Source organism: Ochotona princeps, chromosome 12 (assembly GCF_030435755.1).
Source record: "Ochotona princeps isolate mOchPri1 chromosome 12, mOchPri1.hap1, whole genome shotgun sequence".
Taxonomy (NCBI): domain Eukaryota; kingdom Metazoa; phylum Chordata; class Mammalia; order Lagomorpha; family Ochotonidae; genus Ochotona; species Ochotona princeps.
Window position 1 is genome coordinate 65,894,902 of NC_080843.1, and position 18,509 is coordinate 65,913,410.

The window sequence follows — 18,509 nt, forward strand, 5'->3', positions numbered from 1 at the left end:
CCTAGCGGCTAAAGTCCTCGCCTTGTAAATACCGGGATCCCATATGGGTGCCGATTCTAATCCCGGCAGCCCCACTTCCCATCCAGCTCCCTGCTTGTGGCCTGGGAAAGCAGTCGAGGACGGCCCAAAGCCTTGGGACCCTGCACCCGCGTGGGAGACCCAGAGGAGGCTCCGGGTTCCCGGCTTTGGATCGGCTCAGCACCAGCCATTGCGGCTGGTTGGGGAGTGAATCAACAGACAGAAGATCTTCCTCTGTCTCTCCTTTCTGTATATCTGACTTTCCAATTTAAAAAAGGATCAAAAAATTGAAAAAAAAAAAAAAAACCAAGGAAGTAAGATCAACTTTAGTCCCTTCAAACCTTGAAGATTTTCTTGGAAAGTTTAAGTGTCAAACTAAGTGAAGAGCTGAGGTATGAGCGATATAATCAGTGAAGCGTCATACACTTTTGGGTCATTTAATAGCGACTGGCACTACATTTATGGGCAGTTAGAAATCCAAGCTTGAACATCATAACTGATTTCACACAATTCCACATTTCATTGTACATTGGCATGTACAGGATGCGAAGAGGGAGGTGAAGAGAAGTCTCTTGTTTTGATGCGAATTGGCCATGCTGAGGGACCAAGCACATGGCTTTGAGGTTCCTTCAACCCCTGTGACTCCCACCCACATACTGTGAGACCATGCAGTCCCCTCCGATCACGCTGAGGTCCTCTGAAAGGCACATCTTCCCCCTGAGTGTCATCTTTGGTCTCCGTCCTTTGGGGTACCATGTGGCTCCCCAGGCGTGAGGGTTCGAATCCGCAGCTCCCAGCTGGCTGCGCCAAGGCAGGGGCTCAGAGACAGATGCGGCTGTGCTCCCGGCACGTGGTGCCCGTGCCTGCCACAGCCAGATACAGCTTTCCATCCGGACACACACAGATTTCATAGAGTCCCTGTGAACTGCCAGGGGGATCCCGAGTGCCCTGCACCAGCCGGGGCAAGCACACCGTTTCAGCATCAAGCACAAGCTGTGGGGGCAGAAAAGATGAGACGTTAAAGAGGAATGAATTCAACAACTGTGTGACTGGAATCAGTTTAAAGCCAACCCCTCCGATTCCTTCTGGAGTGCCTAAGATGCTTGGTTTTCTGGGTGATGTGAATTGTATTTAATAAATAAGGTCCTAGCAATTGATGTTAAGTAACATGCATTCTATTTCCTGATTATGACTTCGGTTTATATTGGTGATGTTTTATTTCTAGAAGACTTGGACTGTCAGATTTTGTCCTTATTGCAGTTGACTTTTAAAAAATAAACTTATTTTCATCTTCCATTCACATGTTATTCTGGGTGAGTAAACAGCACACTCTGGGTGCTGGCAAAGGACCACGTTTCGTTACCTGATGGTACATTGTTAGACTGACAGAAGCTGTTCCACTAGAAAGTGGCAAGATCTGTGCTCTGTAAGCTCTGAAAGTCTGTTGCGGTTTTCATTGTTTTTTTGTTTTGTTTTGTTTTGGTTTTGGTTTTTGTCTTTGTTTTGGGGGGGAGGTGTTGAGAATAAGTGGCTTTGTAGCATCCATGCCATTAAAACAAAAAAGCCGCTCTCTGTATCTGACACATAACATCACGTTTGTTTAACCCTTCTTCTAATGCCAAGTTGCCTTCGGCTTCCTACAGTACACTTGTGCCTTTCCTAAGGTACTGTCACAACATACCCCGAATTTAAAATGCCAAAACCGTGATGGACTTGACATGCAGAAATATGGTCACGACATCCAATCGATCCGTCAGCTTACCGTTCCGTCACTGCTTTGAAGGACGATGTCCATCTGGGAAAGGGCCTCGACTTGCCCAGCTCGGGCCTCAATGTGAACTCCTCTGGGGGCATCCATGCTTAGACTCCGCGTCGGGGATTCCAGCCTGAGTGCGAAAGATCCGAGAACTAAAAAGTTCCTCAACCCGGGCTTAGCATTCAACGCACAGAGTCTGCATGTCTTTTCTGGCTGCTAACCTACTGCACAGCAGACATTCATAGATCCAGAAACCACTGAGTAATGAAGAAACAAACTTCCCAGTAATGAGAGGAGGAAACCAGGGCCTCCAAAATCAGATACAAACATGACAATGCCCTAACCCTGTGTGCTGCTTAATTCCTCATCCCACACTAGAAGAAAATACATTTGCGAATGACTTTCTGCAACTTACTTATTTAAGAAACACACTTGCACGCCTGTCTGGGAAAAACCAAAAAGAGATTTAAGGACAACGCATGCCTTTGTTACACGATCATGAGGCAATACAAATTCAGCTTTAGGTTTTGTTTGCAGCTTTAGAACTTTGTGGTTTTTTTTTTAGAAAGAGTGTGTGAATGATGGCAAGATTTCTTTTTTTTTAAAATCCTGAATTGATAATATCACGAAATGGAAGCTGGCCTTAGCACATTTTGTGTTTGTAACAATGATCAGAATCTCCATGATGAAGCTTAGGAAGAGAACCGAGCAGATTCCAGGCAGGAAAGTGTTCCTAGCTGTCGCTGCTGCCTGGGGAAGAGGAGTTCCCAGGGGATGGCACAGTGTGATCGCTTGGAGGATTCTCTGCTGATCAAGCCAACAGTTTGAAAAACTGATCCTGCTGAAATATTTGAAGATCAGCAAGAGGCAAAAATGCTCCAGTTTTTAAAACAGATTGGATTTCTTTAGTTCATGATACAAATAGTTATCTTCTAAATGTATTAGCACAGCACTTCCCAGAAGGAATTCGATAATCTTTGAACTCGGTGAGGGAACGGACAGCTAACGCCCCTCCGCTGCGGAGGCGGTGATGGAAGCTTCCTGACCTGCCCCGCTGCCCGCGCACCAAGCTGCTGGCTTAGTCACCGCAGAACCCAGACTACACAACGGCACTCGCCTGTGTCCTTCCAGTGTCAGTTTTATTTGCTAAGAATAAAGATCAAATCTTAAAATTTCTTTTCATCTGAAAGAAAACTAGAACTGACATATTCAGATGTCCTTCTGTGCTGGCTAGTTTCTCACTTGACATTTTGAATATTTTGTTTTCCATTGCTTTTTAAAAAATGTATTCATTAATTACATTGTATTATGTGACAGTTTTTTTTTAGTTAAATGCCACATGACTTATTTATTTTGTAAGAAACATGAAATAGAGGTTATTATTCCAATCAGTATCAGATGTGTGTTCTCTTTCCATGTGCTCTATGTACATGATACCTTTTTGGTATAATTCCCAGTCATAGTATACTTTTTTAAAAAAAATTGTATTCATTAATTACATTGTATTATGTGACACAGTTTCATAGGTACTGGGATTCTCCCCACCCCTCCCCAAAGTCTCCCCCCAGGGTGGATTCCTCCACCTTGTTGCATAACCACAGCCCAGCATCTTATTGTCCAGTCAAGTTCAAGGCTTCTTAGGTATACCCTCTCTGGTCTGAAGGCAGAGCCAGCAGAGTAGCATCCCAGTCAAGTAAAAGCTCCAACATACCATCAGCGAAAATTTACATCATTATGGAATTAATTGACATAGTAATGAGTAACCAATATGTTAAAAATAAATGCGAGTTCTTAACCACATTCTGTGACCACCTCATTGACATTTCAATTTTAGTTTATACACAACATATAACATACATAACATAACATATTATACTAAAAAGGACACCAAAGGCAATAGCAATCAAGACCAGAATAATCCACCGGAAGTGAGGCAGCCAGGGCTCTTAAACTGACGCTGTGATAAGGGATGCCAAAACGATAGGAGGTGGATTCATCCAACGCGCCACAAAGCGGACACTCAAAGCTGTCTTTAATTCCACTTTTCTGCAAATTTTTTGAAGTCCTTTTGTACTGTGCCATTCTATTTTTCATCTTCCTCATTATTGATCTGCTTAGGAATCTGTATTTCTGTTATGAAATTGAATTTCTCTCACAACTGACTCACCTTCCTTTATGCTGTGATTTTTAAAACCAATTTTGTAGGAACTAAAAAAAGTATAAGTTTTCTGACTATACTCCTTTTTTTCCCACGACATTCCTATTAGTTTCATTTATAGTGCGTTTCATCGCACAAGTGTATTATTGATGGAGGTTTCTTTATTTTATGTACGTTACTCAGCATGACATTTTCTATATTTGAAATAATGTTATGTTTTGTTTTTCATTTCACCTAACAGACTAATTTTGCTATATTTTAAATTTTGCTCATCTACATTTTAACATATTTATTTTACATTTTAACATATTATTACCAGTGAACATACGCTATAGCTTTTCCTTGAGGTTTTTTTTCTAATTTAGATTTTTTTTTTTTAAATCAAAGAGCAGACTTACATAGAGAGAAGCAGATAGGAGCGAGAGGAGAGACAGAGATCTTTCGTCAGTTGCCTTACTCCGTAAATAGCCACAATGAGAAGTCTGGGCCAGACAGGAGCCAGGAGCCAGGAGCTCCACTGGGATTGCTGACGTAGGTGCAGGGGCCCAAGTACTTGGGCCATCTTGTGCTGCTTGGCCCAGGCCATTAACAAGGAGCTGAATAGGAAGTGGAGCAGTCAGGACCTGGGCTCGCACCCACATGAGATGCTGGGGTAGCAAGTGGTGGCTTTGCCCACTGTGTCACAATGTTGGCCCTGGAATTTAGAATTTTGATTACAATCTGTTCTGTATGATACGTTATTGTAATTCACTAGAGAAGATGCCAAATTTTGTGACCATTTTTTATGTGTTTGAAAAATAAGTATGCTTTCTTCACATGGTCTGTGGAATCCAGCATATGCAATGAGTGGACAGGTAATGTTTTTCTATGTGCTTATTGAGTTTTGTGCTTCTTGAACCATCAGGTCCAAAGAAAAACATAAATTATTCAGCCATCACAGTGGATTTGCCCATGTCTCCTTTCAGTACTAATCTTCAATTCTTACCCTTCACTACTTACGGAGCCACAAAAGGTAACCAATGTTAATTTGACTTGGTAAATACTTCCTTTCATCACTAAACAGTATTTCTACTGATCCTTGTCAATGTCATTTGAAACAAAGAAAACTTTTTTTGTTTTGTCTGCTATACTTATTTTCTTTTGGATAACATTTCCCTGTCATTTATCACCTAAAGTCATATGTGATTTTGATTAAGGTGTTTTTAACTAGATTATCTAGTTATTTGGAAGTTGGGGGCCCAGCGGCGCGGTCTAGTGCTAAAGTCCTCACCTGAAACGCGCCAGAATCCCATATGGGCACCAGTTCTAATCCTGGCAGCTCTAGTTCCCATCCAGCTCCCTGCTTGTGGCCTGGGAAAGCAGTCGAGGACATCCCAAAGCATTGGGACCCTGCACCCGTGTGGGAGACCTGGAAGAGGTTCCTGGTTCCCGGCTTCGGATCAGTGCAGCATCGGCCGTTGCGGCTCACTTGGGGAGTGAATCATCGGACGGAAGATTTTTCTCTCTGTCTCTCCTCCTCTCTGTATATCTGACTTTGTAATAAAAATAAATAAATCTTAAAAAAAAAGAAAAGAAAAAGAAAGTTGGAACAACAGAGAGGCAGAGGCCCTCCATCAACTGGTTTACTCCCCACACGGCTGTGATGCTGACACTGGGCCAGGCTGAAACTGGCAGTCAGGGGTTTCTTCCCGGTCTCCCGTGCTGGTGGCAGGGCTCCAGCACACAGGTCATCTGATGGTGCTGTATGCAACTGGAGCAGCTGGAACACAAACAGGTGCCCATACGGGATGCTGGCCTCACAGGCGGCACCCTTTATACTGTGCCACAACGCTGGCCTCTTTGTGTTTTCCTTGCAAGCAAAATTAATTTGGATTTTTTTTTAAAATCAGTGTGAGAATTCATCCTTAAAGATGTCTTTTACACCCGAAGAGTGATGGCGACTAGTGCCATTTACAACTATTTTGTATTTGCTAAGTGTTTTTCTCATGTGTCTGACTGACTTTTTCTTTTTTTGTTGTATTGGCAATGGATTTCAGAAACTAAGGTCTGTGTTCTATCAATCTTAATGACTTGATGTCTTATGTTTAGAATTTCTGGCGTATGATTTTCCACACTTGCTACTTCTGAAAAGGTCTTCCACTTTGATATTTTGCTTTTTTGGCCATTTTATCCATACCTGTTGAAAATCTGCCCTCTTTGCTCTACTGCTTACAGCTTTGGTTACTTGCAGCTGCTGTTGATTGTCACCCATATGTACCAGTCAGCTTTTCATTAAATTTTTAAAGATGTATTTATTTTTATTGGAAAGGTAGATATACAGGAAGGAGGAGAGACAGAAAAAGGTCTTCCATCCACTGATTCTCTTCCCATGTGGCCACAATGGCCAGAACTAAGCCGATCCGAAACCAGGAGCCAGGAGCTTCTCCCAGGTCTCCTAGGTGGGTTCAGGGTCCCAAGGCTTTGGGCTGTCCTTAACTGCTTTTCCAGGCCACAAGCAGGGAACTGGATGGGAAGTGGGGCTGCTGGGATTGAGACTGGCGCCCATATGGAATTTTGAGAAAAAAAAAAAGAAAAAAAAAAAAAGAAAAAAAAAGAGAATGATAACTGTCTCCCTACTGTGCTATCAAAGTTCAAGTTGTGATACGCATGCATGTTTCAGAGATGACGTTTACAAATGCTATGTGATCTTCACCTTCCAAGATCCTTATTCTTTTCTTAGGTCATTTTAGGATATCCTAGGATTATTTTCATTTCCCTTGGGCCATGAGTGGTAACACTATTGAACCCAGCAACCAATAAGCAAAAATAGCTGATGAAAGAAAACAAATAGGGAAACAAATCAGTGGAATCTGGTCCTAAATAAGAGTACATCACTCAAAGATCCACTTTAAGTGGTGGAGAAAGTGCACAGGACGCCCTTGGACTTGGAAGTTGAATTAGGAGTCAGTTTCACTTCTAGCTCTGTAAACACAGTATTATGCAGGCCTCATTTTCCTCCGCTGTGAAATGATAAACTCACATTCACATTCAATAGCGGCTAGATGATTAAATGAGATAATTTATATGAAAGCACTACAGTTCCTGGCAGACAAGGATATTCAATAAACGTAATTTCGAACCTTCTCTCTTTATCATGTCCCTTGAATAATTCATAGTTTCTCTATTTGTTTATTTTTTTTTGTGAGCACGCTAGGGATACCCAATCTGCCCTGTGTGCATCTTAGGAGGGAGAACAGTCTTACAGTTTCTTCCGCATCAGGCACCTACGTGTAAGAGCAGATCTATGTCCGAAGGAGACAATGTAAGATGAATTATCTAATTTTAAGCGCCATATGTTTTAAAATCCTGATGTTCACTTTGAAAAGTGGTTTTGTCATCTCTAAGCCTTATATTATGGTTCTGTCATTCCCAATTGGTTTTAATGGGATTATCATTGTAAGATATTGGCTCATTTTTCTAATTTAGGAGAGTAGAATATTCCTCTTCCCTAGCTCTAATAATTCTTTACACTGCTCTTAGGCTCCTCCATTGAAATTGACAGGCACTGTTACAACTTGGCTAGGGCCACAACTTATTTTTATGTTACAAATGTTCTCCAAGTGGGTGAAATGAATTAAATTCCTGCTTTATTTTAATATTTAAGTAGATATTAAAGATACGTGAAGAATTTCTTGACGCCTATGTTGTGTGAAAATTGATTTAGTACAGAAACACTAAACATTATAATTTGTATTTGACTTTTCAGTTTACAAACTACTTTAAGCACAATTTCTTATTAAATCTTTCCCAGAATACTCTGATGAAGGGATTACTCTCAATATTTTGATCATGAGAAAAATTAGTTAACCAGGCTTGTCTGTGTTACACTGGTATTCCTACAATGTTTTGCCTTCCGTATTATGTACTACTTATTATACTCTATTATTTTTCTAGCATATACTTTAATTTCAACTTTTAAATATTACTTTAAGTAATACCTTGGATTTTAGGACCATTTGCTTAAAAATATCTGGCTTTGTTATAAAACCTATTATGAAAATAAACAGGTGTAGCACCATATGACATTCAATTGCTTAGTGACAAAGGTGAAGTAGATACAACACACAGGCTACAAAAAGTTTGCATCAGGAGCTGGGAGGGTTTGTATATCCAGGCTATTGTATAAAGATACAGATATCGCAAAGGCTGAGGGTATTCACTAAGTGAAACTCACCAGTCACAAAAGGATAGACTCAGAATAGGCCCATTTTCACGGGATGCCTACTGAGGCTGCAGCCGTGGAAGCGGAGTCAGAATGGTGGCTACCAGGGCTGGGCAAGGGCAGAAAAAAGGGCTTAATGGGGACAGAACTATTCTTGACTAGAGTTCTGGAGTGGATGGAATGAATGATTGCTAAACAACATGACTCTGCTAAACACTGCAGTACCAGGTGCTTGCTAAAGGCGGTTAGGGTGGTGACGTCTGTTATGTGAAATATGCTACCAACAACAAAAACAGGTGTACCAGCAAGTTCTAGTGTTTTGCAAATATGAGTTCATCAAGTATTTGCTTTTGAAATGTTCTGTTTTCTACTAATAATGACTTTATATACTTTTTAAATTCTTAAAGTAAACGGGCATTTTTCAGGAATGCCTTTTGTAGATTCTCAAGACCATAGGGTGCCATTCTCTTCCCCTCAAAGGTGTAACTGTGTTGGTTTGTGTGTAGATGGTGTAGAAATGGGTGGTATGCCAAGAGGAGGGACACACAGCAGTCAAATGCAGTAAGCTGTGCAAACTGTATTGGGTAGGAGGATGCTGCACCATTCAAGCCTAAGAGGGCAGAGAAGGATGGGGACTGCTGCCCATCACAGCTCAGACCTGCAGAGCCAGGGGGGGCACCTGATAGGGTCTTCTGGGGCTCAGAAGGGTGGGGGCCATTGCTCATCACAGCCCAGACGTGTAGAGCCAGTCTGGGGCTCAGTGTAGGTTTTAGGGCAGTTGGCAGGAAGGTCGCTCTGCCAGCAGTGGGAAGGGCCGCTTGCAGAGGGACACACTGAGGCAGAGATAGGCTGTTCTAACGGTCGGAATCGATGCCAAGAGGGGGAGGGGAGGAAAGGGCATGGGGTTCAGAGGCAGCGAGAGTGCCGGTTCAGGAGGACTTTTGGATCTGCTTTGGATTTTAATAAATGATCTGGTCCTCAGCAGAATGTCAGGGAAACGGGTAACGGAGTAAGAAACAATCAGGTATTAACTGTAAACGCACATTGTCTTGTGTAGGCGGCTTTGTTTATAATTTGAACAGAAATCATTACCTAAGATCTTGCAAGGGGTCTGTTCTGACCAGAGGTGTCTCCACCGAATGCTCAAAAAGGGCCCCTCCGGGTCCTAAACAGAAGGGGAACAGGAGTCAGTCCCATCAATGACATCCAACAGATCCAACAGTCTACACCATCATTCCTCAGTGTCTGGTTCAGGACACCTGTGGTTGTCAGCATCCATTATGCTCAAGTCTCCCACATCAAATGGAATAGTATTCCCCTATAGCCTGTGCATATCCTCCTGTGTGCTTTAAACGAGACCCAGATTACCCAATATCCAGTACAGTGTAAATTCTTGGTAAATGATGGTCATTTAGGGGAAAATGACAGGGAAAAAAAATTGTGTGGCCAGTGCAGATGGAATTTTTAAGAATATTTTCAATCATCCAAGGTTAGTTGAGTTGATTTATAAAGAGCCTGTGGACATGGAAGTCTTCTGAGTGTTAAACACAAGTAGATGCTGTCCTTTGTGGCTGAATTTGTACAGCTGTGTGAATTACAGAACAACAACAACTAAAAAAAATCAGCATGGTTTGTTCCCGACTTCTCTGAGGCTACCACAATGCACAATCAATGAAATAGGATTTCCAAAGCAGTCACAAAGCAGAGGTTGTATTTTAAAACCAGAGAGCAATATTAGACCTCAACTAAAAATAAAAAATCCTATTGAAAGTTGCATACGTCCATCTATTTTTTAGGTAATAGTAAGTTGACCAGTTCCAGTTCTATGTGTAAAATTTGTGTGTTGAACCATTTATGTTTAAGGCACAAAACAAAATAAAAATTTAAATATTTTTAAATTTCTGGGAATCACTATGTTCCCAGCAGGATTAATCTGGGAACTTCATTATATGTAAGGACCGGTGTCAGTGGGGTGTAGAGCTGCTATATAAAAGCAGGTGACTGTGGTTTGTTCCATCCTAACTTGCTTAATACCCTTGGTCCCAGATGGAGACAGTATCATCCCATTTAACTGATGAGGAAATCAAAGAGTAGGAAGGCTAGTTAACTTTCCTAGGGTGACTTGAATGCACAGCCCTCATTTGTATGAGATTTCTCATACACAGATGACAAACACGATAGAAAGCAGTGTGGCAGTAGCAAAGTGCAGCTCTATTGTTTTGGAGTCCTGGGCAGGGAGAGCTCTCTTTATAGCAGGAAGACTACACAGCAAAGTATAGTGCATCTGGCCTTTGACCACGGTGTGCAGACGAGCATTTCAAGGAGTTCTGTGGTCCATGGGCATGAACAAGTCATCAGCTTATTGGAAATATAATGGACTCTACATGGAAAGCTTATCGTTTGTGTTACACTGAAAATATTTCTTCTCTTGAATATTGTGAGCATACGCAAGTTGAGTAGCTTTGCATTGTCTGTATAACCTGTTAGGATATAGCCAGGTACTCCATTATTGTTGTGGGTCCCACCCTTGGATTAGGCCTGGAATCTTGTTTAAGCACTTCCTTGTCTTAGAGCTGTGGTTGTCTCCCAGATATCGTCAATTGCAGTGTGTAAAATGTTAACTGGGCTACTTTTTACCATGCAAATAGAACCTCGCCTTGCTGCAGGATAAAGTATAAAGGGATGGAACTTGGTCTGCTCATTGTGAGGTATTTACTTTGTTGGGAATGGGCCCAGCTCAGCAAAGCATTTTCAAAGGACTAAAATGCACTGGAGACAGTCAAGCTAACACTTTTTCAGTTGCCAAAAGTCAGTGCTGGCAATGGTGCAAGAATATTCTTTTGGAAGTCAACATGCTGGTGTTATTCCAATAATATGTTCTGTTAACCGGGGTTAGGAAGGGAGATATGTTAGTTTTGGTTACTTGGTGACCCATTCTATTTTTAGGCGAGGAAAGTGCCTGCTTAAAATCTTAGGTTAATCTTAAACTGAGCTAGTGAACCTGCTGAATTTCCTCCATGAATTTGACTTGCAAACTATTTTTCAGTTTCCTAATTGACTAAGGTTCAGGATCTTAACAGATTTATTATTATTATTATTGATTATTGAGTATTTAAGCAATCAAGACCATGGAAAGAAAAGCTTTATTATCTGGGTCAGATAGACAATAGGAACTTGAAAGAAGGTTCCAGAAAGAGCCTCCCATTCCATCCTCTGCTGTCTCGTGCTTAAGAGGCTGTGCCGGTGGCAGGAGAGGTGAAAAATGCAGCAAAACATTTGATTTGAGGGTGATTCTGTTTCTTTTATAGTGTCAACTTTTGCTGCTTTTTAAAGTTTTGTTTATTTTCATTGGAAAGATGGATGTACAGAGAGGAGAAACAGAGAGAAAAAGAGCTTTCATTTGGTGGTTCACTCTCAAAATGGTCACAACCACTAGGTAGAGATGAGGTGATGCAAAGTCAGGAGTCAGGAGCTTCTTCCAGAACTCCGATGTGAGTGTAGTGGCCCAAGGTCTTTGGCCATCCTCTGCTGCTTTCCTGGGCCATAAGCAGAAGCTGGATGGGAAGTGGAGCAGCCTGGACATACACCGCTGCCCGTATGGGATGCCAGAGTTTGCAGGCAAACGGTGAGCTAGTTGAGCTATCATGCCAGCCCCAGGTCCAGTATTGCTACATCACTTCTGACTTGTATAAGTCCTGCATCATTTGCTTGCAACTTCATTTCATGGCCAATCTGTTTGCTTTGTTAGGTTCTGTACGTCTATCAGATGCATAACTTTAAAGTGTTTCCTGACATATTTGAACCCACCGATAGCTGCACAGACTCTAATAAAGCAAAGGACTCCCTAATGTCCTTTATGAGTATTTTAGTAAGAAACCAGGGTCACAGCTACCTTAGATTATGCAGCACTGTTTTCTTATAATTTTTATGTTTTTTTTTTTTTTTGCTAAGAGTTATATATTGCATAAAACCTTGTAAGGGTGTTGAATTTCCCTCCTAGCTCAGGAAAGATTGCTTTCTTTTCACTATTGGTAATATTATGGGAAAGGATGGCATTGCTATTGATTTTCAGATTAATGTAGGAGTGTATTTAACCAGTGTCTGACTGTTTGTGTCTTCTGTACTTTAGAGAAAATCAGCCAATGCTTTCAGAATGTGTTTTCATTTTTTTTCTTAAAATTTTTCAGTCCCCCAAATGAGCCCGATAGGAACCCTAGGCAAACTTCAGTTCAACAAGAATTTTTGTTTTTGTACAAATACGGGTGACATAAATATCTGATACAATGGGAATGGAAAAAAACTTGGAAAACAAGATATTTGAATTGTCTAGGCGACAGAGGAATAAATGATAAGCCCTTGAGTTGCACCAATTGGAGATGAAAGATAAGGATATGGTGGAAGAAGAGATCTAAGACTGTCCAAAAAAATGCCATAAGGAAGCCAAAAGGCCAAAGGACCAAGTCCTTGCTATCTGTAAGACCGTAGCATAAACTAAGAAGCACATATTTTTTTTTCTGCAGAAGTACGTTCCGTGGACATCAGTTTGCTCGACAGTTACCACATACCGGTTACTCGCAGTCTACCTGTGCCGACCACAACTTCTTTCTCATCAACAGTAAACAGGGGCTTGTCCTCTTTGGAGTTGATCTCAAACTGCTGACTCTGAACTTCTACCATCTTGGGACCTGAAGAATTAATGAGAGCAGTTTATCATAAAGTGTTTATCATAACTAGTGCTGAACCCTCAATTTGTATACACGCCATGTCGCCCAGGAGCACCAAATATCTAGATGTTTAGTATTTTCTTAACGATAGTTTTATTGATTTTTAAGCCTAAGACTAAAAGGGGTTGCATTAAACAATATGCTCATCAAAAGCAAATATATGTATGAAAACATTTAAAATTCGTCAAAATAATGTATTTCTTTTGCTCATCATTTAACTTGGTTTCATCGCAGTATTTACTTCCAGGGAATTCTGCAGTCTGAAACGCGAGACTCGTGAAAGGCTGCTGAACAGAAGGCTTGCTTCCAGGGTGACAGATCACCAGAAGGTGCAGCACATCCCGAATTTCTGCCCGGCCACTATGCTTAGAAGAGCTCTTCACCTCCGACTGCATGGAAGGAACACCGAGATAGATGACGGACAGCTAGACAGAGAGACGAGGAGAGTCTTCCATTGGTTGGCTCACTCCCCAGGCATCTGCAAAGCCAGCTCAAAGCCAAGAGCTTTGAACTCTATTCTGGTTTCCCATGTCCTCTGCTGCCTTTCCAGGTGCATGAGCAGGGAGCTGAGTCAGAAGCCGGGCAGCCCAGGTTGAAAGTGGAGCTTCAGTATGGTATGCAAGAAGCAGCTTAGCTCACTATTCCACGAGTCACACAGAAATCATTTTAGCCTCCAAATTTTACAGCAACTGTGTCAGTGAAACAAAAAGTGAAGCTGAGAGCGAACAAAACACATTGGTCACACAAGATTTAGTAAACCTCTGTTAGTACAATAAACATCAAGAGGGTGAAAAATAGTCAGGATGGAGAAGCTGTAAAAGCAGAGGAAGAGGGCAGGTCTCACTGACATACACTGAACTTGAATCTACGGAAGTAGAAACTGTACAGTCACATGAAATGACACATGGCCTAGTCACAAACAATGATTAAATAACTACTAGATAAAATACAAACAGAAAGTACAGAATGAAAGAAAATAAAAGCATTGGAATCATATTTCAAAATTTTCGGTGTGCATGGGTAGCAGTGACAAGAATAAAACTCATTGTACTGAACACTTTGCCAATTAAATTACGAACTGAATTCTTAATTCAAAAAAGCTAGAAAGTGAGCAATAGAGATAAAAGAAAACTCAGGAAGGAAAATAATAAAGCTAAAAGTAAAAATTACTGGGTAAGAGAGTGATATGAAAGAGTGAATCTTGCATAGTCTAGTCTGTCTCTATCCCAGCCCACGCTCTCCTTCCGGTGGGAGTAGCTGTCCAGCGAGGGAACCAGCCCCTTAATCCCCCCGCCAGTTCTGCCCCTCCCTTCCTTCCTGGATCTCACGTGTGCTGATTGGGTAGGGGGCGGGCCTGGTGGGGGTTATTGTGGGTCGCCCCGACTAGGCTGCAGCTCCCACTGGTTTGTGTGAGGGCCGAGTACGTGCAGGGCAGAACCAGACTGGACTGCAGCACCCATTGGTTCCAGTGCAACTCGGGACTGAAAACAGAACCAACCCAGCAATTGCAACCACCAGCTGATCGTGGTGATGGACTGTGCCGGGCCCTGTGCTTGCTAGAACATACAAGAAACTAGTCTGGGAATACCTCAAAGTTTCTTTGGAGATCTCCCCAATCGAACTGCTGGACTCAGAACTCTAATCAAGAAAAGACAGAAGACAGAGCAGATCAATCATTCATCTCAGCTACATGTTAGCAGCGAAAAATGGGGCAAACGGAGACTTTATGATGGACCATATCAATCAGTGGACGACCTCATTGAGCAAAACTGGCAGCGATTCATAACTGGAGAACTATTGACACCACTTGAGCACATATCTCAGAGCATGCCCCACATCCGGGACTCGGGGTGGGCGGGAAACCGGGTGGGGCTTCTCCCTCAATATCCTCCTTTACCTCAGATACAAGATGGAAACAATATGGACATAATAGTATTGCCCACTTCCCTATCCCCCTGAACCTTTTTTTTTCTTTCTTTTTCTTTCTTTAACTGTAATTAACTATGTAAAGATTGTCAACAACAACACAATAAAATAGATTATAAAAAAAAAAAAAAAAGAAAGAGTGAATCTAATAAATAAGATTTTATGATTTTGAGGAAATCAGCAAAATAGATAAGCCACGTGCTAAGCTGATAATCCACGAGAAAGCACAGGTACACAGAATAAGAAATGACAGAGATTAGAAAGAGAGACCAGTAAGTACATTCCTACGGAAACAAATGTGAAATCGCACATGCGCTAGATCGCGCCACTGGGAAACAGAGCAGATATGAACACACTAGTGTGTTCATTGGAAAAAAGGAGGAACATGTTTAAAAGTTACCCAATGCTGAAGCGCCGGCATAGATGACATCACACGAGATTTCGAACACATGGTCACAGATTGGTTAGTCTCAGTGCTATGTAACTATTTCAAGAATGTTGGGGGTGCTTTAAGCAACAAGGTTAACACTGATACCTAAGCAAACAAAACCGTAAATGGTACACATTCTAAATGGGAACAGCCAAAGACATTAGAATCCAGCATCTTGTAACAAAGTAATGTATCATGATTGGAATTTAATCTAGGAATGCAAGATTGGTTTTATATGAGGACAAGCTTACTGTTATGCCAAAATTATTGTCAAGTTAATAATTTTAATAAAAACTAAGCCCATTTATATTTATTGATGCTGAAAAATCCTTGGTAAAATTCAATACAGATTTATGACAGAAAGTTCCAGGATACACACATGAAAAGATAGTATCTTAACATGGCAAAAATAAATATACTTTAACCCTAAGAAAAAATATTTTATTCTGTTCAGAAAGATTAACAACATTTCCGCTGAGATTGGGAGTATCTACTGCAACTACTGCTATAAATATTGTATTAGATGTATTAATGCAGCTAATACTATAGTATCAATTAGAGGCTTATGTTTGGGTGAAGAAGTGTCTGTTGGTTGGTGCAAATAGGATACCTGCAAAACCCAGAGGCTAACAAAAATGATCAATGAAAAATTTTGCAAGTGTCAGGATGTAAAATTAACACACAACAACCAATATGTCCATATACAAAGACATCTCAAAAGGCTCATGGACTACAAATTTGAAAAAATTACTAGCTACCTTAAAGGCTCGTGAAAAACAGAATTAACAAAAAAAAACTTGTGCTTTGGTGCAAATTTTTTGAAACCCATGCTCTTGAAAGATCTTCAAAAAATTCAAAGAAAACTCATATTACAAAAAAAGTATGCACACATCTCAAAAAGTGTTCACACCAAAATAAACCTTTCCATTTCATTTCCCACAGTTTTTTTTAAGATCATCTAATATATGATGATGACAGCACCTCAAGTAACTGGATATAAAGTTGGAGTTTTCAGTAAATGGTTTTGTGACAGGTGGGTAACCTTTGGAAAAGAAAACATTAAATTTGCATCTCACTCCACAGAAGAATCGACTTCTCACTGGTTAAGGATCTAGGTTTTTTACAGAATGAAACCATGCAAACATCTTAAGTGTAAACATGGATGTTGTGGGCCCGGCAGCGTGGCTTAGCGGCTGGGGTCCTCTCGCCTTGAACGTGCTAGGATCCCATATGGGCACAGGTTCTGGTCCCAGCGGCTCCACTTCCCATCCAGCTCCCTGCTTGTGGCCTGGGAAAGCCGAGGATGGCCCAAAGCCTTGGGACCCTGCACCCGCGTGGGAGACCCGGAAGAGGTTCCTGGTTCCTGGCTTCGGATCGGTACAGCACTGTCTGTTGTGCTCACTTGGTGAGTGGATCATTGGATGGAGGATCTTCCTCTCTGTCTCTCCTCTCTGTATATCTGACTTTGTAATAAAAAAATTAAATAAATCTTTAAAAAAACCAAAAAAACATGAATTTTGTCCCTTTTAATCTTGGTGCAGAGAAAATCTTTCAAACCATTATTCAGAATCCAGAGGCAATGAGATTGCAAATTTATAAAGAAATCAAATGTTAGTTGATTAAAACGCAAAATAAAGTTAGACAATAACTGAAAAAAAGTGTGTGTAAATACTAACAGCGCACACACCAGGCAAAGTGCTCAAATCCCTTATCGGTGTGAAAGCGCCATGACAACTGAGGAGCAGAACATGAGCAACGTCAGCGGAAAAATGCGTGTGGGTGGAGTCGTGTGCAGATCATTCACCAAAAGCTGTCAAAAGGGCCCTCAAACTCGTGAGAAATTACTAGCTACCTTAAAGGCTCGTGCAAAACAGAATTAGAAAACTTGTGCTTTGGTGCAAATTTTTTGAAACCCATGCACATGGAAGATCTTTAAACTCAGAAAAATCAGAGAGATGGAATTTGACACAGGGATGCCATTTGTGATGCTTGGATATTTGGGAGACCTCGAAAGGTCCACGTGTTAGACGCTTGGTCTCCAAAGAACTCGGATCATGGCACTAAAGGGGTGGAAACTTGATTCCGCTGTGGAGTTTAGGGTGGGACCTTTGAGAAAACGTGATTTTGGATTGGGCTGCTGATGCGGCTATCAGACAGAAACATATACCCTCTTGCCATCTGATGCTCAGTGCTACCTGGGGCTCCGGCAGCAAAAATGCCATCACCAGATGCCAGACCAACATATCTATCGGATCTTGGGATGTGTGTTTCCAAGCTAGGCACTGAAACAATCCTCCTTCCTTTATAAATAGTGTGTGTCCTTTGTTCCATTAGAAGAGCTGACTAATACATCATTCCTCATCAATCAGACTGGAAATAATTTAGAAGAACAAGCCAACACATTCTGTGGCTGGTGAAGCTGTCAAGAAAGACAATAATGGTGGGAATCGAATAGATACAACCTTCTAACAGGCAAAAACTGACAAAAATCCATAGCAACATAAGAACAAACCCGATGTTAGACATCGACCCTGGAGACCTCTCTTCAACAAAGCGAAATGCACATGTAATGGCTATTGTTTGCAAGCATTGATAATTTAAAAATATCGAGAAATGGCTAAACGCCCACGTAAACAGGCAGATGGTTGAGAAAACAAGCTGCAAAAAATGGAGTACCGTTCTCAGTCTATGAACTGAGATGTAGTAATTTGCAAGGCATGTTACTAAGTTAAATTGCAAAAGAATACCTGTCGAAGCTCCCCATTAAGCAAAATGAAGTGAACTTGGGAAATAGCAGATATCTGCACATTAACAAAGGGAATAGCAGAAGAATGAAGCCAAAACTAAAGAAACCGGTTACTGACAGGGTATGAAGGAGCAAGAGGCTAGGAAAGCGAAGACTGAGGGGGCAGGGGTGACAGGAAGTCACCATTCCCTGACAGTACCTCTTTGTTCAGATCTGACATTGCAAACATCTTACTTCTACACACACCCTCCAAGATAAAAATGCATAAGCAGCTACAGTTTTGCACATGTTAAATTATTCCTGCATCCTTGGGATGAATCCCACTTGACATGCTCAAGCATTTTTTTAATGTGTGATTGAATTTGGTTTGCTACTATTTAAGGAATTTGAGGTTAGCGACTTGTCATTCTTTTTCCTTGTTATGTCCTTATCTGGTTTTGATATCAAGCTAATGCAGATTTTTTTTTCAAATGAATTTGGAAAAATTGCTCCCTTTCTGTTTTCGGAATAATTTAAGAAGCACTGGGCCCATCGCGGTGGCCTAGCAGCT

At 41.3% G+C, this 18,509-nt stretch overlaps 1 protein-coding gene across 2 annotated transcripts in view; it reads right to left on the reverse strand.

Annotated features, from left to right (window-relative positions):
• Positions 1–439: 439 nt before the first annotated feature.
• The window catches only part of SGCG (sarcoglycan gamma), a 42,280-nt gene continuing 24,210 nt past the window's right edge, over positions 440–18,509 (reverse strand). For both annotated transcript variants that reach the window (XM_036493414.2, XM_012927035.2), the window contains exons 5-8: positions 12,699–12,818; positions 9,226–9,298; positions 1,781–1,904; positions 440–1,011 (exon numbers count right to left, since the gene is read on the reverse strand). In XM_036493414.2, coding sequence (XP_036349307.2) covers positions 838–1,011; positions 1,781–1,904; positions 9,226–9,298; positions 12,699–12,818 — 491 coding nt within the window. In that variant the 3' untranslated portion in view covers positions 440–837. The remainder of the gene's footprint in view (positions 1,012–1,780; positions 1,905–9,225; positions 9,299–12,698; positions 12,819–18,509) is intronic.